Source organism: Zea mays, chromosome 10 (assembly GCF_902167145.1).
Source record: "Zea mays cultivar B73 chromosome 10, Zm-B73-REFERENCE-NAM-5.0, whole genome shotgun sequence".
Taxonomy (NCBI): domain Eukaryota; kingdom Viridiplantae; phylum Streptophyta; class Magnoliopsida; order Poales; family Poaceae; genus Zea; species Zea mays.
Window position 1 is genome coordinate 148752570 of NC_050105.1, and position 27926 is coordinate 148780495.

Genomic DNA, 27926 nt, shown 5'->3' on the forward strand with positions numbered 1-27926 from the left:
CTTGAGCCCTTGTAGAATCATGTCGTTGGCACGCTCTACTTGCCCATTCGACATGGGATGAGCCACGGTGGCCCAGTCCACCCGGATATGGTGATCCTCGCAAAAATCCAAGAATTTTTTGCCGGTGAACTGGGTGCCGTTGTCGGTGATGATGGAGTTTGGGATCCCGAAGCGATGGATGATGTTGGTGAAGAACGCCACCGCCTGCTCGGACCTGATGTTGTTCAGGGGTCGGACCTCGATCCACTTGGAGAATTTCTCGACGGCGACCAGCAGGTGCGTGTAGCCCTCGGGCGCCTTCTGCAGGGGACCGACGAGGTCCAGACCCCACACAGCAAAGGGCCAGGTGATGGGTATCGTCTGCAGAGCCTGAGCGGGCAGGTGGGTCTGCTTCGTGTAGAATTGACACCCTTCGCAGGTGCGGACAATTCTAGTGGCGTCGGCCACCGCCGTTGGCCAGTAGAAACCTTGCCGAAAAGCGTTTCCGACAAGGGCTCGAGGCGCTGCGTGATGGCCGCAAGCCCCCGAGTGTATCTCTTGCAGGAGTTCCTGACCCTCGGCGATGGAGATGCATCGCTGGAGGATGCCCGAGGGACTGCGGTGGTAGAGCTCCTTCTCATCCCCCAGCAAGACGAATGACTTGGCGCGTCGGGCTACCCGCCGAGCCTCGGCTTGGTCGGGGGGTAGCTCTCCTCGGCGGAGATATTGCAGGTACGGGGTTTGCCAGTCCCGGTCAGGCGTGGCCCCGTTCCGCTCCTCCTCGATGCGCAGCGCCTCGCCCTCGGGGGCCGAGGGTACCTCGAACTGAACCGAGGACGCCTCGGGCTGAATCGAAGGTGCCTCGGGCTGAACCGAGGGTGCCTCGGGCTCGGGCGTGTCGTTGATCTTGACGGAGGGTTGGTGCAGATCCCGGGAGAAGACGTCCGGGGGAACCGTCGTTCGCCCCGAGGCTATCTTCGCCAGCTCGTCCGCAGTCTCGTTGTAGCGCCGAGCGATGTGGTTAAGCTCGAGCCCATAGAACTTGTCTTCCAGGCGCCGAACCTCATCGCAGTAGGCCTCCATCTTCGGGTCGCGGCAGTGGGAGTTCTTCATGACTTGGTCGATGACGAGCTGCGAGTCGCCGCGAGCGTCGAGGCGTCGGACCCGTAGCTCGATGGCGATTCGCAATCCGTTGATCAGAGCTTCGTACTCAGCCACATTGTTGGACGCCGGGAAATGGAGGCGTAGGACGTAGCGTAGGTGTTTCCCGAGGGGCGAGATGAAGAGTAGGCCCGCGCCGGCCCCCGTCTTCATCAGCGACCCATCGAAAAACATGGTCCAGAGCTCCGGTTGGATCGGAGCCGTCGGCAGCTGGGTGTCGACCCATTCGGCTACGAAGTCCGCCAAGACCTGGGATTTGATGGCCTTCCGAGGGGCGAACGAGATTGTCTCGCCCATGATTTCCACCGCCCACTTTGCAATCCTGCCCGAGGCCTCTCGGCACTGGATGATCTCCCCCAGGGGGAAGGATGACACCACAGTTACCGGGTGAGACTCAAAGTAATGTCGCAGCTTCCGCCTCGTCAGGATCACCGTGTACAGCAACTTCTGAACTTGTGGGTAGCGGATCTTGGTTTCGGACAGTACCTCGCTGACGAAGTAAACTGGCCTCTGAACGGGCAATGCATGCCCCTCTTCTTGCCTCTCGACCACAATCGCGGCGCTAACCACCTGAGTGGTTGCGGCGATGTAGACCAAGAGGGCTTCTCCATCAGCTGGGGGCACCAAGATAGGCGCCTTGGTGAGGAGCGCCTTCAGGTCCCCGAGAGGTTCTTCGGCCTCAGGGGTCCAAGTGAAGCTTTCGACCTTCCTTAAGAGGCGGTACAGAGGCAGGCCTCTTTCGCCGAGGCGTGAGATGAAACGGCTCAGGGCCGCGAGACATCCCATTACCCTCTGTACACCTTTTAAGTCCTTGATGGGCCCCATGCTGGTGATGGCCGCGATCTTCTCCGGGTTGGCTTCGATGCCCCGCTCGGAGACGATGAACCCCAAGAGCATGCCTCGGGGCACCCCGAAGACACACTTCTCGGGATTGAGCTTGACGCCTTTTGCCTTGAGACACCGGAATGTCACTTCGAGGTCGGGGAGGAGGTCGGAGGCTTTCCTTGTCTTGACTACGATGTCATCGACGTAGGCCTCGACCGTACGACCGATGTGTTCGCCGAACACATGGTTCATACACCGCTGGTACGTCGCACCCGCATTCCTCAAACCGAACGGCATGGTGACATAGCAGTACATGCCGAAGGGCGTGATGAAAGAAGTCGCGAGCTGGTCGGACTCTTTCATCTTGATTTGGTGATACCCTGAGTAGGCATCGAGGAAAGACAGGGTTTCGCACCCAGCGGTGGAATCCACGATTTGATCGATGCGAGGCAGAGGGTAGGGAACCTTCGGACATGCTTTGTTGAGACCTGTGTAGTCTACACACATCCGCCATTTCCCCCCTTTCTTTCTCACAAGCACCGGGTTGGCAAGCCATTCGGGATGGAATACCTCTCTGATGAACCCGGCTGCCATTAGCTTGTGGATCTCTTCGCCTATCGCTCTGCGCTTCTCCTCGTCGAACCGGCGCAGAGGTTGCTTGACCGGTCGGGCTCCGGCCCGAATATCCAGCGAGTGCTCGGCGACATCCCTCGGTATGCCGGGCATGTCCGAGGGACTCCACGCAAAGATATCGGAGTTTGCGCGGAGGAAGTCGACGAGCACTGCTTCCTATTTGGGGTCGAGCCCGGAACCGATCCGGATCTGCTTGGAGGTGTCGCCACTGGGGTCGAGAGGGACGGCCTTAACCGTCTCCGCTGGCTCGAAGTTGCCGGCATGTCGCTTCACGTCTGGCACCCCTTTGGAGAGGGTTTCCATGTCGGCAATGAGGGCCTCGGACTCGGCGAGGGCCTCGGCATACTCCACGCACTCCACGTCGCATTCGAACGCGTGTTTGTACGTGGGGCCGACGGTGATGACCCCGTTGGGGCCCGACATCTTGAGCTTCAGGTAGGTGTAGTTGGGGACGGCCATGAACTTCGCGTAACATGGCCTCCCCAATATCGCGTGGTAGGTTCCTCGGAACCCGACCACCTCGAACGTCAAAAACTCCCTTCGGAAGTTAGAGGGCGTTCCGAAGCAGACGGGAAGGTCGAGCCGTCCGAGGGGCTGGACGCGCTTCCCAGGAACGATCCCGTGGAAGGGCGCAGCACCCGCACGGACGGAGGACAGATCGATGCGCAGGAGCCTGAGGGTCTCGGCGTAGATGATGTTGAGACAGCTGCCCCCATCCATCAGGACCTTGGTGAGCCTGACGTCGCCGATGATGGGGTCGACGACGAGCGGGTATTTCCCCGGGCTCGGCATGTAGTCGGGGTGGTCAGCTTGGTCGAAGGTGATGGGTTTGTCGGACCAGTCTAGGTAGACTGGCGCCGCCACCTTCACCGAGCAGACCTCCCGGCGCTCTTGCTTGCGATGCCGAGCCGAGGCGTTCGCCGCATGCCCTCCATAAATCATGAAGCAGTCGCGGACCTTGGGGAATTCTCCTGCTTGGTGATCTTCCCTTTTGTCGTCGTTGCGGGCCCTGCCACCCTCCGCGGGTGGCCTGGCCCTGTGGAAGTGGCGCCGAAGCATGACGCACTCCTCGAGAGTGTGCTTGACGGGCCCCTGATGATAGGGGCACGGCTCTTTGAGCATCTTGTCGAAGAGGTTGGCACCTCCGGGGGGCTTCCGAGGGTTCTTGTACTCGGCAGCGGCGACAAGGTCCGCGTCGGCGGCGTCGCGTTTCGCTTGCGACTTCTTCTTGCCTTTCTTCTTGGTGCCGCGCGGAGTAGACGCCTCAGGAGCATCTTCCGTCGGGCGGCCCTGGGGCTGCTTGTCTTTTCGGAAGATGGCCTCGACCGCCTCCTGGCCGGAGGCGAACTTGGTGGCGATGTCCATCAGCTCGCTCGCCCTGGTGGGGGTCTTGCGACCCAACTTGCTCACCAGGTCGCGGCAGGTGGTGCCGGCAAGGAACGCACCGATGACATCTGAGTCGGTGATGTTGGGCAGCTCGGTGCGCTGCTTCGAGAATCGCCGGATGTAGTCTCGAAGAGACTCTCCCAGCTGCTGTCGGCAGCTTCGGAGGTCCCAGGAATTCCCAGGGCGTACATACGTGCCCTGGAAATTACCGGCAAAGGCTTGGACCAGGTCATCCCAGTTGGAGATCTGCCCCGGAGGCAGGTGCTCCAACCAGGCGCGAGCGGTGTCGGAGAGGAACAGGGGGAGGTTGCGGATGATGAGGTTGTCGTCGTCTGTTCCACCTAGTTGGCAGGCCAGGCGGTAGTCCGCGAGCCACAATTCCGGCCTCGTTTCCCCCGAGTACTTTGTGATAGTAGTCGGGGGTCGGAACCGGGTCGGGAACGGCGCCCGTCGGATGGCCCGACTGAAGACCTGCGGACCGGGTGGTTCGGGCGAGGGACTCCGATCCTCCCCGCTGTCGTAGCGTCCCCCTCGCCTGGGGTGGTAGCCTCGGCGCACCCTTTCGTCGAGGTGAGCCCGACGGTCGCGACGATGGTGCTCGTTGCCGAGGTGGCCCGGGGCCGCAGGCGCGGCGTTGCGCGTGCGCCCGGTGTAGACCGAGGCTTCCCGCGTGAATCGGGAAGTCGCGGCATGAGGTTCCGAGGGGTACGCTTGCCTTCGGGAGGCAGTGTTCTCGGCCCGTCGGACCGCGGCGTCTTCCAGGAGATTTTTAAGCTCTCCCTGGATTCGCCGACCCTCGGTGGTGGATGGCTCCGGCATCGTGCGGAGGAGCATCGCCGCTGCGACCAGGTTCTGACCGACCTCGCTGGATGCAGGTGGTGGCCTGACCCTGACGACATCGGCGACGCGGCGCTGGAGACCCTGGGGCAGGTGACGTATTTCTCCGGTCGGAGGTTGGCCCGCCCATACCTGCCCGACGTCCCGGCGGATCGGCTCAAGCGCTCCTGCCCCCTCGTCGAGCCTGGCCTGCGCCCCGCGGACTTGCTCGAGCTGTGGGTCGTGACCCCCCGCCGGAACGGGGACCACAGCTAGCTCCCGCGGGATGTCGGCGCGAGGCGCCGGCCTAGGGAGATCACCGTCCTCCGACATGCCGAGACGGTTGTCTTCGGAGGGATCCCCTAGCTCGACGTGGAAACATTCGCGGCTTGGGCCGCAGTCCTTGTCGTCAAGGCTGCGGCTACCGTCGGAACAGTCGGAGAGGCAGTAGTCACATGCGGCCATAAAGTCCCGCATGGCACTGGGGCTGCCAAATCTAGAGAAATCCCAGCAGATGCTGGGATCGTCATCTTCCTCGGACCCAGAGGGCCCGTAGGTCGAGACGTCCGTCAATCGGTCCCAAGGCGGCCGCATACGAAACCCCAGAGGGATTGCACTCGCCTCAACGAGAGCGCCCGCCAAAGCGTGGTCGCTAGGCGGGTTGAGGCCGAGTCGAAATGATGTAGGATGGGAATCAGTCAGTACCTTTTGGTCGACGAGGAGCGACGTAGTCACGTTGGGGGCTGATCGTGTCGTCGTCCAAGGTACGAGGGCGACGTCCTGCAAGCTTTCCGCGAGCGTGCTGGCGTCGTCCACTTGCTCGGGATTGGCGTGTCGCGGGGGGACGACGCTCGCCTTCATCTCAAACGCGAGGTCGATGCCCGACGAAGCGCGGCCTCCCGCCTGGCCTTGGTTGCCCCGCCTTCTCCTCCGTTGGCGGGGGAGAGGACGAAGCGAGCTCGAATGTCGTTCTTCCACCACGCGGAGAAGATGTCGTCGATTTCGCCGCCGGCGGGCGGGTTGTCGACCGCCATTGTCGTTGTCGCGCGGCGGTGGAAGGAGTATCATGTCGTAGCTGCCGTCGAGGGACATGAACTCGAGACTCCCGAAACGGAGCACCGTCCCGGGTTGGAGAGGTTGTTGGAGACTGCCCATCTGGAGCTTGACGGGAAGCTGTTCGTCAACACGCAGCAGGCCCCTACCTGGCGCGCCAACTGTCGGCGTTTCGAGACCGGGGGGTCCCTGAGCCGACGAGTGAGTGTGCCGCGTGCCCCAGCCCAGATGGGTCGAGCGCGTGGGCGAGCGCGAAGGGGGGAAGCAAGGCGGCCGGAGACGGGCGTGAGAGAGGTGGAAATCCCGCGGCCTTCGTGTTCGTCCCGCGCCCAGGTCGGGTGCGCTTGCAGTAGGGGGTTACAAGCGTCCACGCGGGTGAGAGAAGCGAGCGGCCCCAAGAGAGCGCCTGCCCCGTCCTCGTCCCCGCGCGGCCAACCTCCTCTAAGAAGGCCCTGGTCCTTCCTTTTATAGGCGTAAGGAGAGGATCCAGATGTACAATGGGGGTGTAGCAGAGTGCTACGTGTCTAGCGGAGGGAGAGCTAGCGCCCTAAGTACATGCCAATGTGGCAGCCGGAGAGATCTTGGCACCCAGCTGGCGTGATGTCGTGGCTGTCGGAGGAGCAACGGAGCCTGGTGGAGGGACAGCTGTCGAAGCGGTTGAATCCTTGCTGACGTCCCCCTGCTTCCGTAAGGGAGCTGAGAGCCGCCGTCGTCACAGGGCTAGCAGGGCGCCATCATTGCCTATCTGGCGGAGCTGGCCAGATGGGACACCGGTCTTGTTCTCTGCGGCCCGAGTCGGCTCGGGGTAGGGTGATGATGGCGCTTCCTGTTGACGTGGCGGGCCTGTGCCCTAGGTCGGGCGACGTGGTGGCTCCTCCGAAGCCGAGGTCGAGTCTGTCTTCCGTGGCCGAGGCCGAGCCTGAGCTCCTGGGTCGGGCGAGGCGAAGGTCGTTCGGCAGAGGCCAGGGCGGAGTCCGAGCCCTGGGGCCGGGCGAAGCGGAGTTCGTCGTCTTCTGGGGCTTAGCCCAAGTCCGAGCCCTGGGTCGGGCGGAGCGGAGTTCGTCGTCTTCTGGGGCTTAGCCCAAGTCCGAGCCCTGGGTCGGGCGGAGCGGAGTTCGCCGTCTTCCGGGGCTTAGCCCGATTCCGAGCCCTGGGTCGGGCGGAGCGGAGTTCGCCGTCTTCCAGGGCTTAGCCCGAGTCCGAGCCGTGGGTCGGGCGGAGCGGAGTTCGCCGTCTTCCAGGGCTTAGCCCGAGTCCGAGCCCTGGGTCGGGCGGAGCGGAGTTCGCCGTCTTCCGGGGCTTAGCCCAAGTCCGAGCCCTGGGTCGGGCGGAGCGGAGTTCGCTGTCTTCCGGGGCTTAGCCCGAGTCCGAGCCCTGGGTCGGGCGGAGCGGAGTTTCTTATGGCGCCTTTGGCAGGGCCTTCGCGTTAAATGCTCCTGCAACTTGGTCGGTTGGTGCGGCGATTTAGTCAGGGTTGCTTCTTAGCGAAGGCAAGGCCTCGGGCGAGCCGGAGATGTGTCCGCCGTTAAAAAGGGGGGCCTCGGGCGAGACGGAAACCCCTCGGGGTCGGCTGCCCTTGCCCGAGGCTAGGCTCGGGCGAGGCGTGATCGAGTCGCTCGTACGGACTGATCCCTGACTTAATCGCACCCATCAGGCCTCTGCAACTTTATGCTGATGGGGGTTACCAGCTGAGAATTAGGCGTCTTGAGGGTACCCCTAATTATGGTCCCCGATAGTAGCCCCCGAGCCTCGAAGGGAGTGTTAGCACTCGCTTGGAGGCTTTCGTCGCACTTTTTTGCAAGGGGACCAGCCTTTTTTGCAAGGGAGTGTTAGCACTCGCTTGGAGGCTTAGCGCGCAATTACTTTGGATGAGGCAAACCCTTAGGGACTATGGTTACAAATTAACCAAAGTTCCTCTCCTATGTGATAATGAGAGTGCAATCCGCATGGCGGATAATACCATTGAGCACAACCGCACTAAGCACATAGCCATTCGGTATCACTTTTTGAGAGATCACCAACAAAGGGGGATATCGAGATAGCCTATATTAACACCAAAGAACAATTAAACGATATCTTTACCAAACCATTAGATGAGAAAACCTTTACCAAACTTAGGAATGAGCTAAACATTCTTGATTCTCGAAACTTTGATTGATACTTTGCACACATAGCTCATTTATATACCTTTGATCATATCTCTTTTATGTCTATGACTAATGGGTTTTCAAGTGTATTCTCATGCTTAGTCATAGAATTGAAAGGGAAATGGAGTATTCGGCAAAGACGACGCTTCCACTCAACTCCATCGGTATTATTTACTCTTTGCCGGTATTCCTCTATATCTCCACATTGGTATAATCTTCACTCATATTTATTTGTTTACCAAAGGGGGAGAAAATTTTTACTAAGGGCTCATATTTCACTCGAAGTATTCGTTTTTGGCGATTCATGCCAAAGGGGGAGAAAATATTAGCCCAAAGCAAAAGGACCGCACCACCATGCCAAATTCAAAAAATTTCGAAGTTTAAGCTTTTAAATGTGTTTCAATTAGTATCTTTGAAATTAGTTTTTTTAAGAAATTCTATCTCAATTGGTAAAACCCTCTTGAACACTAAGAGGAGAATTTCAATGAGGGGGAGTTTTGTTTAGTCAAAGGAAAAGCATTTGAAATAGGGGGAGAAAATTTCAAATCTTGAAAATGCTTCCTTAAATATCATTCATATACCTTTGACTATTTGCAAAAGGTTTATGAAAAGAATTTTACAAAGAATTTGCAAAAACAAAACTAGTGGTGCAAGCGTGGTCCAAAATTTTAAATAAGAAGAAAACAATCCATGCATATCTAGTAGAAATAATTATATTGGTTTCACTCCAAGCAACCTTTGCACTTACCTTATGCAAACTAGTTCAATTCTGCACTTATATATTTGCTTTGGTTTGTGTTGGCATCAATCACCAAAAAGGGGAGATTGAAAGGGAAATAGGCTCAAACCTTTTCCTAAATGATTTTGATGGTTGAATTGTCCAACACAAACAATTGGACTAACTAGTTTGCTCTAGAATATATGTTCTAAAGGTGCCAAAGGTTCACAACAAACCAATACAAAGTTAAAAGAAAAGGGTTCAAAACAAAGGAGCAAAGAATACCGAAGGCTGCCCTGGTCTGGCGCACCAGACTGTCCGGTGTGCCATCGGACAGTGTCCGGTGCACCAGGGAGAATCACTCTGAACTCCTCAGCTTCGGGTTTCTGGAAAATATTCTCCGCTATAATTCACCGGATTGTCCGGTGTAGCACCGGACTGTCCGGTGTGCCATGCGAAGTAACAGCTACAGCGCCAACGGTCGTCTGCAAAAGTGAACAGTGAACAGTGCAGACTACGCGCACAGAGTCAGAGCAGGCGCCAGAAGGTGCACCGGACAGTGAACAGTGACTGTCCGGTGCACCACCGGACTGTCCGGTGGCCCAGTTGTCAGAAGCTCCAACGGTCGAACCCTAACGGTTGGGTGACGTGGCTGGCACACCGGACAGTGTCCGGTGGCGCAGCGGACTGTCCGGTGCACCCGTCGACAGCAGCCATCCCCAACGACCACTTTGGTGGTTGGGGCTATAAATACCCCCCAACCACCACACTTCAAGGCATCCAAGTTTTCAGCCAACACATTCAATACAAGAGCTAGTGCATTCAATACAAGACACAAATAGATTGAATCAAAGCCTCTCCAAGTCCTAAATTCCACTCAAAGCAATTAGTGACTAGAGAGATAGTTTTGCTCGTGTTCTTTGAGCTCTTGCACTTGGATCGCTTTTCTTCTTCCTCTTTCTTGTTCTCAAGCAACTTGTAATCAACGCAAGAGACACCAAGTTGTGGTGGTCCTTGTGAGGGGTCTAAGTGAGCCGTTGATTAAGGAGAAAAGCTCACTCGGTCTAGGTGACCGTTTGAGAGAGGGAAAGGGTTGAAAGAGACTCGGTCTTTGTGACCACCTCAACGGGGAGTAGGTTTGTAAGAACCAAACCTCGGTAAAACAAATCACCGTGTCACTCTCTTCATTTGCTTGTGATTTGTTTTCGCCCTCTCTTTTCGGACTCGATTTTATTTCTAACGCTAACCTCGGCTTGTAGAGTTGTAGTGTGTGCTTAAGTTTATAATTTTCAGATTTCGCCTATTCATCCCCCTCTAGGCGACTTTCAGTACAGATATGGGTAATTAACCGCGGAATTATCCATTGGATATGGGTATGGTGGAATTTGATATCCGCGGGTACGGTTATGGATATAATAAGGTATCCGTGGATATTTTTTTCGCGGGTATGGATATCCAGTATCCATACCCGATATCCAGTATCCATACCCGTTACCCAATGGATATCTAACATGTGGGCCATTCGGATTTATATATTATCATAAATTCTTATTTTTCAATTTTTATCCATAACATGTTGTTTGGTGCTAAAATTGTCATTTAATGCTATTGGAATGATAATTATTTTGAAATGTAATAAAATTGTTGTTTGGTGTTTAATACTAAAATTGTAGTGGGCGAGCGGGTAACGGGTATCCACTGGATAGCGGATACCTGGCGGGTATTGGTATGGATACAGATCCATATCCACGAACGTTTATGGGTACAAGTATAGATTAAGTTTTGTCTCGCGGGTATAAATTCGCGAACTATATATCTGTATACTACCCTCCCGATTGCCATCCCTACGCCGACCTCTTCGGCCAGTTGTTTAGCCGTTGCCCGCTGTTTTGAGGGTTTTTTTTGGCTCCCCGTTGTTTCCATTGAGCCCAATTGAAACGCAATTTCTTGGAAGTTTCAAGCAATAATTCTTCTGATTGACTGACCATGGCCACCTTAGTTGACGTGGACGCCTGTGGCTTTAGGTACCTGCTACACAAAGTTGAAGAAATTAAAATGAAAGCGGGAATCATAAACTAAACCAAACTCTACCCCACCCGCAAACGCTTGTGTCTCTGCCATAAAGCGAGCTGGACAGGAAAGAATTAGCGCGGCATTCCATTCCATCTCCACGCCTCCAAAGCACCAGACATCCGTCCATGACGACGTCGTCCAGCGAGGTCACGGTGTGCTCCCACCTGTTCACGGTGAGAGGCTACACCCACACCAGGGGCATCGGCGTCGGCAGGTCCATCGAGTCGCAGGCGTTCGACGCGGCCGGCCACCGCTGGTCCGTCGTGTTCTACCCGGACGGCGACGACCAGGACGCGAGGGGCCACATCTCTATCTTCGTCAGGCTCATCGGCAGCGGCGGCGCCGGAGACGTCACGGTGCTCTACGGCTTCAGCCTCGTCGACCCGAGTGGCGCCGCGCCGGCGTCGGAGGCCTCCAAGGCCCCCAAGGTCGCCACGTTCAGACATTCGGCGGGCGGCGACTACAGAGGTATCGGCCGCTTCATGGAGCACCAGAGGTTCGAGGCGTCTCCGTACCTGCGGGACGACTGCTTCACCATCAAGTGTATCATCGGCGCCGTCGAGAGGCCCGGCCTGCCGCCGCTGCCGGCGGCGGCCTCGGAGCTGCACCACGATTTCGACCGACTTGCGGTAGACGGCGGCCGTTCGGAGGACGCCATGTCCGACGTCGACTGAGGAAGCCATGCTGCTGTGCACTGTGCTATGCTCCTCTTCCTCTAACCTCTACTATGCAACGAGCGCAGCTGCGCAGGTGTATCATCAGCAAGGCCGAAAATAAAAAAAAAGAAAAGAAAAGAAAACCGACTTGTAGGCCTCTTGCAGGAGCTTGTTCACAGCCTCTTATGGGTCCCGAATGGATCTGGTCATCGCGATTCGCGACAGCTTCCTGCATGGCAAACATTGTAAACAGGTGGTACTGAGCACAAAGAGTGCAGCAAGGGACTGTCAAAATATTCTGAAGCTCTGCATTTCCTATAATTACCTCATTAGAGACCACAACCCATCACTTGCAAGGATGAGAAACTCGAGTGTGCCATCGACAACTTCCTCCTATGACCCACAACGCATTAGAAAACACATCACCGAATTTTCAAATGGATTCAATTAAAATTTTTTTTTTGAACAAAGTGGCAGGAGCTCTGCCTTTCAATTAAGAGAGAGAGGAAAAAAGTTAGAGTACATAGGGGCGGCAACCCCCAGGCCATAGGATTGGGCACCTAAGAAGGAACACGACAGACAACCCTAGTACAAGCCAAGGCGGTTGGACGCCCTTTTATAGAGCAAGACACACTCTCTTACTCTCTCTGCGATCTGGAGCGGTGGCAGCGAGCAATGCTCAAAGATTCTTCGGTTGCGCTCCTTCCAAAGGTTCCACATAGTGTAGATGACGAGGCCATTGAACTCTCTTTTGCGATCCTGCGGAAAGAGAGTCTCCGTCTTCTCCCACCACTCGCTAATGCTGGAGATGTTGCTCCAAACCACATGTTGCGGCAGGGAAAAGCTTTCCCAAGCAAGAACTGTGTTCCAGACCTCATGAGCGAAGGGGCAGGTTAGGCATAGATGGAGTCCTGATTCTATAGGTCCATTGCATAGGGCGCAAGATGGGTGGTGTGGCCATCCACGACGTACTAGGTTGTCTGCAGTGAGGAGTTTATTTTGGATGAGCACCCAAGCGAAGAATTTACATTTGTTCTCTGTTCTAGCCCGCCAAATGAGGCTGATCTTGTGGTTGATATAGGATCCCAAGAATTGGGCTCTGTAGGCTGAGTTGGAGGAGTAGAGACCGTGCTGTGTCCATTTCCAGACTAAAGTGTCCTCTACATCCGGCTGCAAGCTCACCTGACGGATCCTAGTCCAGAGGTAGACAAATTCCTCAAGTTGCGTGGTGGTTGTGATTTTCCTTCTCAGAGACTGAATCCAAGCACTGTTAGTCAGTTCTTGGGCCACAGATTTATTCTTCCTTCTGATCAGCTTGTAGAGGTGAGGTGCCAGGTTGCGTGGAGCCTCCCCATCCAGCCAGCCATGGTGCCAGAACTTCGCTTTGATGCCATTCCCAATCACCACCGTGGTGGATGCCTGAAACAGCAGGCGATCAAGCTTGTTGCAAGGGACCTGGAGCCCCTCCCAAGGTTTTGAGCTGTCTGTCCATTCTTGCCAAAGCCAACGGAGCCGGAGGGCACGACTGAATTTCTCAAGATCTAGCACCCCTAGACCTCCTAGGTCCTTTGGTCTAGCCACCGTTTTCCAATTAACAAGGCAATGCCCCCCGTGCGCGTTATCCTCGCCTTTCCATAGGAAAGAGCGTCGAATCTTATCAATTTGCTTTGTGGCCCATTTCGCAAGGGGGAATATGGTTAGGTGGTAGATCGGCATGGAGGAGAGCACTGAAGATATAAGGGTGAGGCGTCCTGCGCGGTTAAGCAGTGGACCTTTCCATCCGGCAAGACGCTGTCCGATCTTCTCCACTAGTGGTTGGACATGAATTTTTTGTAGAGGGCGGGTGTGGAGTTGAAGGCCGAGGTATTGGCAAGGGAAGGTTTTGCAGCATCCCGGGAACGGCTGGAGGATGTTGGACAAATCTACATTTTCACAACGGATGGGGTGGATGGAGCTTTTCTCAAAATTTGTTGCTAGACCCGTTGCAGCTCCGAACGCATTGAGGATCTGTCTGACCGCTTGCAGGTCATTACGGGTTGGATTGATGAAGATAGCCGCGTCATCAGCATAGAGGGAGGTTCTGAGCTTAGCTGCAGCAAGAGGGAGAGGTGTGAGGACACCATGCTCTGAAGCAAGGTCTAAAATCCTTTGCAGTGGGTCAAAGGCAAGGATGAACAGCATGGGAGAGAGGGGGTCCCCTTGTCTCACCCCACGCCTGTGGTCGAAGCTTTCTCCTTGAACACCATTTATCAGGGCTCTGGAACTCGCCGTGCTAAAAAGGATGGTAATCCATTCGCGCCAACGGTGACCAAATCCGCGAGCTTGTAGATATTCTAAAAGGTAGCTCCAATTTATCGTGTCGAACGCTTTCTGGATGTCTAGCTTTAGGAATAGTGCTGGTGTTTTGTTCTTTTGGAATTGCCTGACAATATTTTGCACGTATAAGAAGTTATCCTGGATGCATCTCTTCCGAATGAAGGCACTTTGACACTTTGAAACAAGATCGTCTAGGTGGGGCGCAAGTCTGTTGGCCAATAATTTTGAGAAAATTTTGGCGACACTGTGTATGAGGCTGATGGGGCGGAAGTCGCTCACCCGCAAAGCATCCTTTTTTTTGGGGATGAGAACGATGTTGCCTGCATTCAGAAGTTTGAATCCTTGCCCATTTAAATTGTGGAGCTGGTTAAACGCTGCTGTTAAATCGTCCTTAATGATGTCCCAGCACGCCCTGTAGAAGGTACCTGTGAACCCGTCCGGGCCTGGCGCCTTGTCGCGAGGCATTGAGAGGATAGTCTCTTTAATTTCTTCCTGGGAGAAAGGAGCTTCCAGGGAGGAAAGATCAATATGGTGGTAGCCTAGCGAATTCCAGTCGAACGTCCTTGCTCTAGGGGCCGTTGTGCCCAAATGCTGCATGAAGTGGTCAGTGATGACCTTCTCCTTTCCTTCCTGTGTGACGACCAAGCCAGTCTCAGTTTGCAAGGCTTGGATGAAGTTCTTCCTTGCTCTAGAGCATGCCCTGAGATGGAAAAATCTTGAGTTGGCATCCCCAAGGCGGATGGCGGTCAAGCGGGACCTTTGTCTGATTCGTGATTTCTCAACGAGTGCTAGCCCCAAGGATTTAGCTTTCAATCTTCTGAGGAGGTTCAGTTCGACAAGAGATAGAGTGCGCGCTTCCTGAGCAGTTTCTAAGCGAAGAATCACTTCCTTGACTATGGCCAGCTGAAGTTTCGTGTCTCCTACTTTCACTCTCCTCCAAGCTTTGATGGCCTTGGCCGTTCGTGCCAGTTTGATGTGCAGGCGCAAGAGTGGTTGCTGGACAGAGGGTAACGGCTTATTCCAGGCCGAATAAACCGCTTCTTTGAATCCGTCAATGCGTGTCCAAAAGTTCTCGAAGCGGAAGGAACTGTTTGTTTTGCGCATTATCTCTCCTTGCAAGAGCAGAGGGGTGTGGTCCGACATGAGGGAGGGTAGGGAGTGGATGTGGCAGGTTGGGAAGAGAAGCTCCCAATCGGGCGTGCAGAAGAATCTGTCGATTCTTGTCATGGTTGGTTCAGCCTGCCCATTGCTCCAGGTGAATTGGCGGCCATTCAGACGAAGTTCCTTAAGGTGGATGTCATCTATGGTGGATTTGAATGAACCCATGAGGCGCCTGTTTAGGTTTAGATTGTTCTTGTCTGAAGCCTGGTAAATGAGATTAAAATCCCCAAGGACCAGCCACCTCTCGTGTCCCTGGGAGGCAAGGGCCCTCAATTCCTGAAGAAACAGGAGCTTGTCTACATCAGATTGGGGCCCGTAGACCACTGTAATCCACCACTCTGTGCCGTCCGCTTTCATGGTGATCATGGCTGTGATGGCGTTGTCGGAAGTAGATACGTTAGAGAGTGTGAAGAAGTCTTCCGACACAGCAAGCAGAATGCCCCCTCTGGTTTGGTTTGCTGGCCGAGCAACATAGCTAGTGAGGAATTTTGACCCTAAAGTGCGTGCGATAACATGGTGGTCTACCATCGACAGCTTTGTTTCTTGGAGACATACGATTGTGCTACCTGTATCACGAACAAGATCATGCACAGTGTCCCTTCTCGCCCCTTCATTTAGGCCTCTCACATTCCAGCTCAGGATTTGGCAGTGGCGTTGAGTCATTCCTGTACCAGAGAAAACCCAACTGCAACGCCCGTCATACGGACTGGCGTGCAGGATCTGGAACTGAAGGTGAACATCACAAACACAGCGAGCGCTGCTGGCATAGAAGTAGTGGAGCAACCCGCTGGATATGTTGAAGTAGGGTACATGCAGATAGCAATGGACGACTGGAGTCTGTGGCCGTCCAGCCGGACACGCGGAACACACTTGCAGGCGCATATGTAGATAAAGCTTGCTTTGGTAGTCCGTAGCTGTAGGCCTCTGGCTGCTACCTCATGCCCCAGCGAGCTAACAAGAACTAATGTAGTGATACAAGTGGCAAATCGCATCCCCTGGAACAAGCAGAGGTGTGCACACTTTCCACAGACCAAGCAGATGACAATAAACAGACCTAACATGGAAAAGATGCTTCCCACAACATCATTCTGCAGCTCAAGATGACTGCAGCCCAGCCTCATTAGGGTCATCCAATCCGCATAGGGCGACCAAAGCCTTGGTGGCTGGGAGGGTCAGCGGGCCATTGAACAGGCTGAAGTAGCGCTTGAGCTCCTCGTCAGTTGCCCGGTTCTGCATCTGATCAGAGTCCGACTCTGGAAGGATTCCAAGCCGCTTCATGAGCACTTGGCGCGCGCGGCTCTGAATGTCTCCACGCGGCCAAGCGATGGTCGCCAGCCTCGCGCTCCTGCGGGTAGAAGTTCCTGCACTTCCCTTGAAACTTTTTTGTGTCTTCTTGGGGAGCTCATACCCCTGATCTTGCGGGCGCAATATAGGTTGGGCGACAGGGGCGGAGATGCTGTCGATGAAAGACGTTGCCGCTTGCAGCTCCTGGCGCGGCGCCGATCTGCTGCGTCTGCGGTAGACGCAACCTGGGCGGAAGCGGCGCACGGGTGTGGTCGACCCCGCCGGCATGGTGGTGCCAATCGCCGGCGGGCTTGGGGGAGGTGGGTGCGTGCTGTCGAGGTCGTCGCGGCGGGCATCCGAGGTACAGCGTGAGCCCTCAGCGGTAGAGTCCAGACCGGTCCCGTGTTGACGTCGAGGTACGGACCGCGCGCGCCTCCCAGGGCGTCGGCGAGGCATCCGTTCTCGGCTGCGACCGCGAGCAGCCGTGGCCATTCCACTGTTAGGGTAGGCGTCCTGGCGGGGACGCGGCGACGGGCTCATGCTCTGTCTCCTGCCTTTGACTTGGCGATGCCGCTGCTCTCGGCCGCCTCCACCTGTTGCAGAGCCATCTATGCACACAGGCTGGCGTGGCGCGACGCGGTCGGGGAAGACGTCCAGGCTGACAAGCTTGCTCCCGTTCTGCTGCAGCAAGCTGTCATCCACAGAGCAAGTAAGGTGCCGGCGGCCGCCGGTGGTCGATCTTCTGTCGCCATGGCGATCCCTGCGTGGCTCCGAGCGGTCTCGCTCCCTATGGGGAGCGCGTGAAAGGCTCCTGAAGAGACGGGAGCTCCATGAGTCCTCTTTACGGCTGCGGCGACCGCGACGCTCTTCGTCGTCATCGTCCTCGTCACGGCGACCAACAATGGCGACCGGAGCCGGGTCGTGGCGATCCCGAGGTGTGCGCTCCCCGTCAACAACGCCCAACGCCCACCTGAACTCGCGGGTGGAGCAGCGGCCGTCACTTTCCGGTGGATCCTCGACGAGGTCGAGGTGGACGATGACTCGGAAGTGGGAGCCAGAGCGACGAGCTGGTGGAGTAGCTCCATCTCGAACCAACGACGATCTGCGGGAGATAGTTAGCCAAGTTACCTTAGGAATGCGGGACGGGTCCTCTGTCCAGGCCCAGAGACAGAGGGCGCGCGTGTCCTCCTTCCTCAGCGACTGAAGCTCGACATAGTCCAGATCGCAGGCCCTCGCCACCACACGCTTGGCAATGCTCTCGTTCCAAGCGTGAAGGGGAATCCCCTCCAGGCATAGCCGGACGTGATACCTGAGGTCCACAGGGTCTGCTTGGGTCATCGGAAGCCACCGCCGAACGCGGATGTCGAGGTTGCCGGAGAGGAATTCCCTGCGCTCCAAAGCCGTCTCCCTGTGGTGCTGATGGGAGAAGGTGACAACGAAGTCCGCTGGGTGATGTCTTGCTACGGAGATGTCGTCGGGGCGCACGCAGAACTGGTGGCAGAACGCCCTCTTCATCCTGTCGGCGCTTACCTCAGGTCGGTCCCGCCCCAGCCAGGCGACGACGGCGTGGGTCGAGAGCCTCTCTAGCTCTGCCTCCATGTCGCCGGTGGAAGCAGCGACGGCGAAAGTTTCACTGGGGCGCGTCCCTGGCTCGCCTGGTCGAGGCATGGTGGCTTGAACGAGCGGAGGGAAGTCGTCGCTGTGGAGTCTGGGAGGCGGTTGCGGGGCGGTCGTATTCTGGGAGGTCTTGGCCTTGGGACAGAGCCGAGCTTTATGGCCGGGGCCTCCGCATCCGAAGCAACGCAGAGGGTCCCTGCAGGAGGAAGCACGATGTCCTCTGCCCAGACAACGGAAGCATTTACCGCTCAGACTTACCAGCAATTTGTCTCTGGCCGAATTTGAAGGCAGCGACGGCCTGGTGGTTGGACGTCTTGAATGCTCGCGGGCACCATGCGAGCGCTTGCGCCGGACCGTTGTCCATCCATCCAGTGCATCTACGGCGACGTGGTCAGGCCTGCCGCAGCTCGCGGGTGTCGCAGAGAGGGGGGCCGCAGTGAATGTGGGTCTGCTGCCAGATGCGCGCGGCGCGGCGGAGATGCAGTGCAGGGGAGGAGTAATGGCGAAGCGCACACGTTTGGTGGGAGCGGGGGTGGCCGGTTGGCAGGGGACAGCAGCGTAAGCCTCTGGAACCACAATAACTGAGGCTGGGCGAGATCTCCTCTGTGTTCCTGCCGGCGGCGGAGGCGGAGGTAGACAGGGCGGGGGCGCGGTAGGAGAGCGCGTCGGCCGAGGCGAAACAGGGCTTGGGAGGGAGGTAGCGGGTTGATCTATCGATCTGCGGTGGAGAGAGGTGGGGAGCTGGGTTGAGGTGGGGGGGTCGGCTGCAATGGCGGGGAGGGGGCACTCGCTCGCCATGGGAGCCCTGGATGGACAGACCTACTGAACACAACTGAGAAAGGGAAACCCTTGAAAGCAATAGTTCTTTGTGTTAGACCATGAACTCTATTGCAGGTTTGTGTGACCTCGAAGGTCAAAATTGATGGAAATCATTCAAGCTAACATTTACCACCAAACACCAAGGTGGCCACACTTCCTACTATTATAGCTCTCCTATCACAAGAAAATCCCAAGCAGGGCAATACACATTTTGGAGGAAAGTAAAAAAATAATTGATGTCCAAGATTACGTACTCGGATCTCTGGATCCACAACTATGTATTGCTTTAAGAGTTTGTCACCAAAAGCACGAGAAACAGCAAGTACACCACCAACATGCCATGTTCCTATAGAACAAAGGATGGATATTAGGAGAAGAATCATATTCCATAGAACTTGAAGACAATACAATGACTGGCGTACCTTCCCACATCGCAAAACCTCCATCATCTTCAATACGGTGCCGCGTCTGCCGCTCATCAGTTTGATCAAGTTTGTGATCTTTTGAAACAACAATAGCTGCAAATCAAGCAGAACACATCAAGATAGGAAGTGATTTAATGGTGTTACAAACGCTGAAATCTCAATGGTAGACTCAACTCCTAGCTTAGCAGGGCAAGGTAAACAAGGGCAGAATTCAGACCTTAACAATATCTAAAAAAATTGGAAGAAACCATGTGTTTTAGCAAGATAAGACAAAGCAAGGGTAAAATACAGACTTCGCGAAATGTCTCAAAAACCATCATATTGTGGTATCACATAGACTCTACAAGCATGCATTAAGCAATGAATGAAGCAAAGGGTATACATTCTAACATCATCCTTTTTTCTAAATCATGAAGAGACTTAACAAGGACAGATACTAATAGTCAACATCAAGAGCGTCGTAAAACTTAAAACCATAATGCAATGCATTACTGTAATTGTAGTAAATTGATGGAAAATCACTGCAGATTGTACCCTGTTTCTGTGTTCAATTGTCAGTAAAGAAGTTTTAGACGAAAGCAAATTGTCCTAGGTAACTATATTACGTAAAAGTAACAAGGGGGTTCAAAGAACAGGCACGTGAAGTCTTCATTACCATTTCCTTCCCTGCATATTATAGCCCTAGAGTCACCAACATTTGCGACAAAAAGACGGTCACCAACAAGTACAACAATTGATGCAGTTTACCCACATTGATTTTGACTACTGTCAGATTCTAAGAATTCACTGTCGGTGCTTTTATAAGCATCATCTGCAGTAACACAAACATGCAAGTTCAAGCTCTCATGATTGTGTTGTGTTCACATAATTTAGCAACTAATGTTAGCGGAAAAGGACATGAAAGAATACCTATAGCGACTTTAGCCACAGATCGGCCCTCCAGCACGTCCAGGTTTTGGGGATTTTGGGTTGAGCAGGGTCGGAAGCCGCTCGAGAGGAATGGGTTTCAAGGATTCAGAGCAGGGTTGGCGCTCCCTCGTCAGATTCAGGCCTCCTATCTGGCAAAGGTAAACTTCATGTATTAAGAAACTTTTATTTAGAAAATAAACTGCTCGATGTTTTTTGTGGGTTGTACTCCATATATTTTTTATTGTTGGATTTAGATTAATGCTTGGACTGCGTTATGCAAAATAGGCGAACATGTGAAATTGCACGATGTATTTTTAGATGGAAAAAAAAAACGCCAAAGCGAATACGTGAAATCGTACGATGTACTTTTAGATGGAAAAAACACCAAAGCGAATATGTGAAATTGTACGATGTATTTTTAGATGGAAAAAACACCAAAAGGGCATTGCAAAATGGCCCTAAAGTTTGATAAATTTTCACAGCCTAAACTAAAGTGCTTGCACATGCTCTCTGGCTTCAAGTCACCACGAGAGTGTTGAACCTCCAAGGAGGTGGGATCGTGCAGGGCCAGCCAGTGGACAGGACTTGCGCTGGAATTCTCTTCCAAGTCTCTCCCGACGCTTTCGTAAGCACAGAGGAATCTTGCGGTTTAGCTAGCTGCAGCCCAAGCATATTCATTTTCAAAACTACTAGATCAGGAGGCGCACTTCGTGCGCCCTACAGTAACCATAGTTATGATAAGGCATATCAAATTGGAACTATAATAAAATCTTAATCTGCGGTAACAATTAGACAAAGCAATATGAAATGCAAGAGAAACATAATTAAGTATATCTCTAAAGAACACAGTACCACGCATGGGATCATATCATAACGCTTGATCAGATAGAGACGGGCATGAACATTAGACAAGATTTGCTATGAAGAGACTAAATATCTGGCGGGAGAGGTCTTACATTAGACAAGATTTGCCATCAAGAGATCTAATTACAAAGAAGAACCTACACAAACTTTAATCTTAGGAATTCAAACACCTAGTCGTTATAAGAATCTACATAAACTTTAAGCTTACTTTTTCCTGGTCATGTTTATTCAACTGTCCCGCTCTGCAGCCTCGGTGGCCAGCCTCTTGATTATTTACAGAATGACAGCACATCCTCGTTGCTTACCATAGACCATCACCTGCATACAGGAAAGGAAATCGAACGAAGTTAATTTGTCTTTGTTCGGCGATCAGCAGCATTGGCTACAAAAGGATTATTTCTCACTATCAGGGCTGCTACTGCCGTGCAACCTTGCTGCCAGTCTTTTTGGATTATCATTTTTGACTTCCAGTGAACAATGCTTGAGAAATAATTGCTGCTGTAAGTTGTTGTTCAGTATAAGTCATTTCAATAACAGTGTGTGGCTAAAAATATGGCAAATGGTCACGTCTAGAGAAAAAAAATGGATTTTTCATGTTAAATATGGTGAATATGAACATATGTATAGAACTAATAAATGCATAAACCCAAGTAAAAAACACCTGAATCTAAATATTTAAAAAGTTCCATAGTAAATCAAATTTCAACATACTGCAATAAGTCTGGTTGTAATAGCCACAATAATTAAATTTCTAACTGCAGCTGAATGTCCAACAAATTATGACCTTTCCTGCTAGGCATCATGGAATAACTATATTATAGAAAGATAGTCGCTCGTAATCAATTAGATGAACTTTTACATCAAAATTGCATTAAAAAATAGAACACTTTAATCAACCAACAAAGAACATAAAAGAACAATTAAATACCTGTGCCTCTGCTCTCAGATGAGTATAAGGCACCATACCAGTAAGAAGCTCACTGTAAGTTATTGAAACAGAGACTAAGTCTCAGAACGTCATGACTAATGATGCTAACATAATACTTCAGTACTGAATAAATTGTCAGATGTACAAAGATGCAACCTAGTTGAATAATGTAGCAAAACGTCTTGCAAGAGCACCATGCAAAAGCATGTAGAGTTTTGATTCATAGCGAAGCTGGGGATGTCGTGATTTGACCGATTCCTAATAAGAGGTTATACACACACACAATAAGGTGAGCAAGCAGCTCCAAATTCCTAGTAGCAGCTAAGGCAAACAATATAAAATAAAAGTTATGACCAAAACCTGCTTAAGGAAATCTTTCTGCAGCAGGTAAACTGAAGCCTCTTAGAGCTTTCTAGGAACACCTGACAAATAACACAAGTAATGAGAACCTGAAGGACGATAAATAGTGAAGTGTACTAATCAGTAAGCATGGCCAATAAAATGAGAAATAGGTAACACGAACCTTTCTGCAGCAGGTAAACCGAAGCCATATACAACAGCATAATCACATAACTACAACATCTGCTGATAAATAGTAAAACCTTTCTCATTCTTGCCAGGCTCCACATTCACCAATGAAGAAGCAAAATTTCAATAGAAACTAAACAAAAACCTGAACTAAACAAAAACCTGGAACAGACGCGTCTGATTGGTGACCACATAACAATTATATGTTAAAGTGAGTGGAACGGCAAATAGATAGCACATAGCAGCATAATACGACAAAGCCAAATAGTAGAAGTACCAAGGGAAGCAATGTGTCTGGTTTGTTCAAGCCTAGACTACATAGGCATGCTTTACATATCACGAGTATGCTCCTCGCAAGAGTGCACGCATAGCCTAGATATAACCAGTCACTACCCTAGAAGCACCAAAAGGCATATCTTGCAACAAAGCACACATCATAGCGGTGCTCATATCTTACAAGCATAGAACGGTACTCCTTGCACAACAGGGAGGCAAGTTCTAAGAGTAACCTAGACGAACTGGGACAGTTCCCAAAAGCGAGCCTCAGTTCCCAAAAGCGAGCTTCCATTGCTGGTGGTGCTCGTGTCCAGAAGCACTGCAACTAAAAAAGGGTAGCAGTCAACTAAGAAGTTTTGGCAAGCACTTCAATCTCAAATATAATGTATAATTTTTTTTTGGAGATTTCGACTAAAGAAGTTATGAAGGGAATACATTTGAAATCATTTGACTATCGATTTGTTGACTTGTTATTGACATCTTTCCTAAAAACTTGCTAATTTCTATTTTGATCTGTATTGGTAGAAGGTAACATCACTTTCTATTTTGTTAATTTATTAGTTCAATGGACCCCATATTGACCTATTGTTAGTTTTAGAATGCTTTGTTTGAAATATGTGATGACCTCAGAGGATGCTTTGAATGTTGTTCCTATGTATCATAGTGTTTTAGTTGGGTAAAAGTCGTTACTACTGATCATTTGGATTTTGATGTACCTAGTGGCCACTACCTTATACTACATACAATTGGAATGCTTAGAAGCATATAGCTTATCAATTGTAGGGAAGAATTGGACATACCATTACTTAGCATCAACGTCTGTGGAACCAGCAGCGTCGTCATCGGTTATGACTTCATCTCTAAAAAGTTTCTTGGCAGGCTTGTTGGAAGGCGATGTGCGAGACCTTTGTAAATTTTGTTCCCATGTCATGTATGTAAGAGTGATGTCATTATATGGGAATAATAGTGTGGGCAATTTTCTTGGCACGAATCTAACCTTTTTCCGGTAACACTTTTGTCAGGTTTGTTTGTAGATCCATCTAGCACACTGTAAGCGTCACCCTGCGAATTTGCCAGTTTTAGAGGCAGCTGGAACAATGTAGAGGGCATAACATGCATGCTAAGGTAAATGGATGCATAGATGAAGCATATTTAGACATTTTGTTGAGGAAATGGAAGCTGCTTGTAAGCATACGCAGCACCGGAAAATGTTTTTTCATGTTAACTCAGCAAGAGGACAAGATACAAATACTGAGGATAGGCTACTAATATTGATGACTGTGACATGGAGTTCATACCAGGCGGAGAGTGTTGGCACCAGGGGTGTTGTGGGCTTCTGATGGCGTCTGCACGTTAGGCGAAGCAGGGATAATTTCTTTTCCTAGCAGTAGGTTGTCTCCCTGATGTGGGGTTGTCTATATCATACAATGCAAATAAAAGACATGTGTAGAGCTTGTTTCTCAGTGTATACAGAAGGAGAATGAGGCTTTATATTGTAGATAGCTATTTTTTCCCACTGAGTACAACAGCGCACCTTGGCGCTAGACGAAACTTTGCGACTCTCCGGTGTTAGCGACGGCTCGCGGATGAAGGCAGCCCCCTTGTTTTGTGTGACACCTGATCCTTGCCCTGCTGCAGAGTTAGCAAGTAGTCCAAAAAGCAGGTTATAGCCATAAAGAGCTGAAGTGTATGAGTTTAGTCGTTTTTTTCATGTGTACTAATCATTCTCGATTTGACCATTTGAGTTTCAATGAGGCTAGTTTCAGGTGAGAATTCTGCAGCCTGTCTATTGGGCAGATGCTGCAGTCTGTGTCATTTTAGCCCTAGGTGACCCGACATACACAAATTGAATGGAGTGGAACATCAAATAAACAAGCAGAGAAAACGAGCCATAATTTTCATTCCTAACTTGGCACAAACTAATGTACATAGCTCGACTAAACAAACACGATAAGCTTTACCTTGAGATAGTATGGTCGATGATGGCTGTGAGGCCGGTGTAGTTGGAAGTGTGCTGCCACCATCCATTTCTGCATTTATAGCATTCACTTGAAAGGAAACACTGCCATAAATAATTGTGCTTTCGGTGAAGCTAACATTCCACTCGAAAGACTTCTCCAGTAGGTTTGTAATTTCGTTTGGAATGAACCCAGGCGGATTAGTTGATATGAGGGTGTCCACATTTTTTTTAATGAGGCGTTGTGCCATCCGTCCAAAAAAGACAAACTCAGCGGTGTCAGTGTCGTCTTCAGCGGTGAGGCATATCTTGTACCTGCAGAGAGTGGTTTGATTGGTAGACATCACTAAACATGGAATCTGTAGACAATGAAAGCCTTAGTTCAATTTAGATCTAGGTTTTGGCCGAGACACTAAATATGTCCTCTAGTTGCCATGCTCTGTTTTCACAAGGTTTCTTTCAGCTATTTCACAAAAAGAAGCACACTATGCACAAACTGACATAGGCTTATCCGACCACTGCTACAGAATGTTAATACTTTGCGTACTAAAGTACACTAAAGTTGAGGTACTCTAACTACAGAGGCCATATACTGGCTACCCTCCATCATAGTAACTCTTGTGGCAATAGCTGCAACTCAAGCAGCCATATGTACTATTTACTCGTTTGGTAAACAAGCCTTGCACTGGGATGTTTCCCATGTTTCAATGTTGTGCATACCTCAAACAAATTTCTAGGGCGTATTTACATCTCAGACAGCAGCTGGGTATCTATGAATCTTTGCATTGTCAAAACTAATGGGTTCAAGAATCAAAGACAGATAGGAAATGTCTACGGTGATTTTTTTTACTTTTCTTTATTGTTCCCTTGCAAACTGCAATATGCAACTGAAAGGGGTAGAGCTGGTCTGTGTCTATCATGCTCACAGTGTGTTTAAACTGGAACACATATGAGTCAACATATTTAGATAAAAACAGAAGATGTCTAGCAGGACCTTAAAAAACATGGAGAGACATATAAGAGCTGACCTTGGGGTAGGCGATCCGATGGTGTCACAGGAATTATTGGTGCACTTGTATGTGTCACCATGTGGTTTGGTTGTCCTAAGGCATTTTTTGCATGCGTTGTACCACCACGATCTATCAATTTTTAGCACCTTTACTATGACAAGCCATTCTTTCTTCTGTAAACAATGTAATTGAAGTAAACAGTTATGAACCCGCGATAAATCTTAGGGCTGAAAGGTTTAGCCAAGTAGAGGGACCTTATTTTCAAAAGGATGGAGGTACTTAATATCCTTGAGTTTCTTGTGTTCAGGAACTGCGACTACTGTACTCTCAGCAGCCATTTTTCCCTGATCCCAAATGACAGGGCGGTGGTTTGATTCAGCACTGTTTATCCAAGTTGGTTTACAAATGGCAGTAATCAGATTTGGTGAGAAAGATGACTGAAAACTGTATGTATGTAAACATAGGATGAGTAAGCTACCTAGATCTGAGAGCATTTACTTCTGGGACCGGTGCATTTATGTACCACTTGCATGATGATCCACCCGATAAAGACACATTATCTAAAAACAAAGGAATTTGTCAGATAGCCATGTATATTAGCTGTGCAACAAAAGAGCTGTGATAGACCTACCAGCGTAACTCCTCACGAGAGTGCCAACAAATATTATGATCTGTGGCGAGGAGCCACTGTCCCTGTGCACCTGTTCAGCTGGGAAAGCTGTGGCCCGCTCGCCCCAAAGCACGACATCAACAGTAGGCCCAGTATCCCTGGTTGAGTGGAGAACAGTAAATCCACAAACACATTGCTCATCGTATCGTGCTAGGTGTGGACACGGCAAAGAAACAAAAGCCCTAAACTGTATATCTAGAGCGCTATTTCATATTGCAAACTATGAGCGAGGTACATAGAACACTAAATGCTAGGCATCAAAATTGCTGCTTGTTTAAATGCTCGATGGCAGCTGAAGCCGGTTAGTAATCTTCTATGTGAGCACAGTGTGCATGGTAGGCCCACGTACTAAAAGAAAGTGTGTCCCGGCAATGGATAATATTAGGCATGGAGGATTGAATGAGCAGGGAAAAGGGTTTCTTCTAAGGTACATTGGAACGAAGTATGGTCGGTTGGAGACATAGGTAGTTTAGAACCAGTTTTGGTCTACAAGGAAGATGACATTTTTCATTTCCCACTATGGCCAATCTGTTTGCAGCATAACCCCTGCATGAGTTGTGAACATGTTCCTGCTAAGTTTTTGGACGCAAAATGACCCCCGCGTGATCTAATGACGTTCTTAGTGTCTAGATGTAATTTTCTTTTATCTATTTCCTTGAACATATGGACAATTTTGCTAACGCAGAGAATAAAAAGTGGTAGCCCCCACACAGATGGTAATATGTGGTTCAAGTTGCAGGCTGTTCACAAGTTCCTTCCTATGTTATGGCAAATAAAACTGGACCACACACACATAAGTGGCAACCAAAAGGAATGTATAGCAGGCAGGAATGCATAGGATACCTTGCATTGCTTATAGTGACTGTTCTCTTGATAACTTCAGCCTGTCGTCCCCTTGTGCGTACCGACGAAACATGGGAGATCACACTGACAACACCGAGCACATCTACCACAGACATGGCGAGGGCATGAGTACCGTATTTATGTTACTTGTAATATGTAAACCACTATGCCTAGAAAGTTACCAGTGAAATATTCCTTGTAGTCCACGCGCGGCTGTAGCTGTTCTATGGGAGTGAGGTTATACGTGCAAACTGGAAAAGCAGGGGGGATCTGGAGGACAACCTCAACTGTAGTCCACTTTGTAAAGCTGATCATGCTGCAGTTTTCTACCGGTTTGTAGAATCTGTTAGCTTTCCTGACTAAGAAATACTTCAAGTTGTATACCCCTCCCTCATCAAGTAGAGCACTAAACTGCTGACATAACGGAGGATAGATTTGGGCATGAATGCTGTTTCCCTGCAAAAGGAGGTGACATTTGAAACAACGCGCAAGAATTGCATAGAACATTGTATATCATGCTCTATGAGTTGATGGTTATTATGCATGTGCAAGTATTAGACCAGTCTAAGGTTGCATCTACCTCTTCATCAAGCAAAACAAGATCAGTATGGAGGAGCCTACTGTCATCCTGAGGATCAAGGAACTCCCAAAGTCTAGAGACACGCACACACAAGCTGTGAGAGCAGTCTCCAACCATAAGGCTAGGAATGAGTATGTCCCCCATCTGTAGTAATGAAGCAGAGGTCAGTCATTTCTGGCTAAAAAAGCAACCACCATAAAACAATAAACGTGACACCTAATGTTGATAAGGACAACATGTTTACCAAAAAAACTATCTAGGAGAGGAGAAACATGCCAGGTAAAGTTAGTGC

At 51.1% G+C, this 27926-nt stretch overlaps 2 protein-coding genes and 1 pseudogene across 2 annotated transcripts; 1 reads left to right on the forward strand and 2 right to left on the reverse strand.

Moving 5' to 3' along the window:
- Positions 1–10812: 10812 nt before the first annotated feature.
- Positions 10813–11768, forward strand: LOC103642150 (BTB/POZ and MATH domain-containing protein 4). The gene has a single exon (XM_008665463.4). It carries the CDS (start codon positions 10917–10919, stop codon positions 11463–11465), a length of 549 nt encoding a protein of 182 aa, XP_008663685.1. The 5' UTR covers positions 10813–10916; the 3' UTR covers positions 11466–11768.
- On the reverse strand, positions 11491–21157 carry LOC103642952 (probable protein phosphatase 2C 45; annotated as a pseudogene).
- Positions 21158–22328: 1171 nt separating this feature from the next.
- LOC103654316 (uncharacterized) lies at positions 22329–27446 on the reverse strand. Its single transcript, XM_020546120.2, has 7 exons — positions 27237–27446; positions 27055–27157; positions 26173–26309; positions 26020–26101; positions 25796–25922; positions 25560–25714; positions 22329–22893 (listed from the first exon to the last, which is right to left on the reverse strand). Exons 1-7 carry the CDS (start codon positions 27367–27369, stop codon positions 22842–22844), a joined length of 789 nt encoding a protein of 262 aa, XP_020401709.1. The 5' UTR covers positions 27370–27446; the 3' UTR covers positions 22329–22841.
- Between the last annotated feature and the right edge of the window lie 480 nt (positions 27447–27926).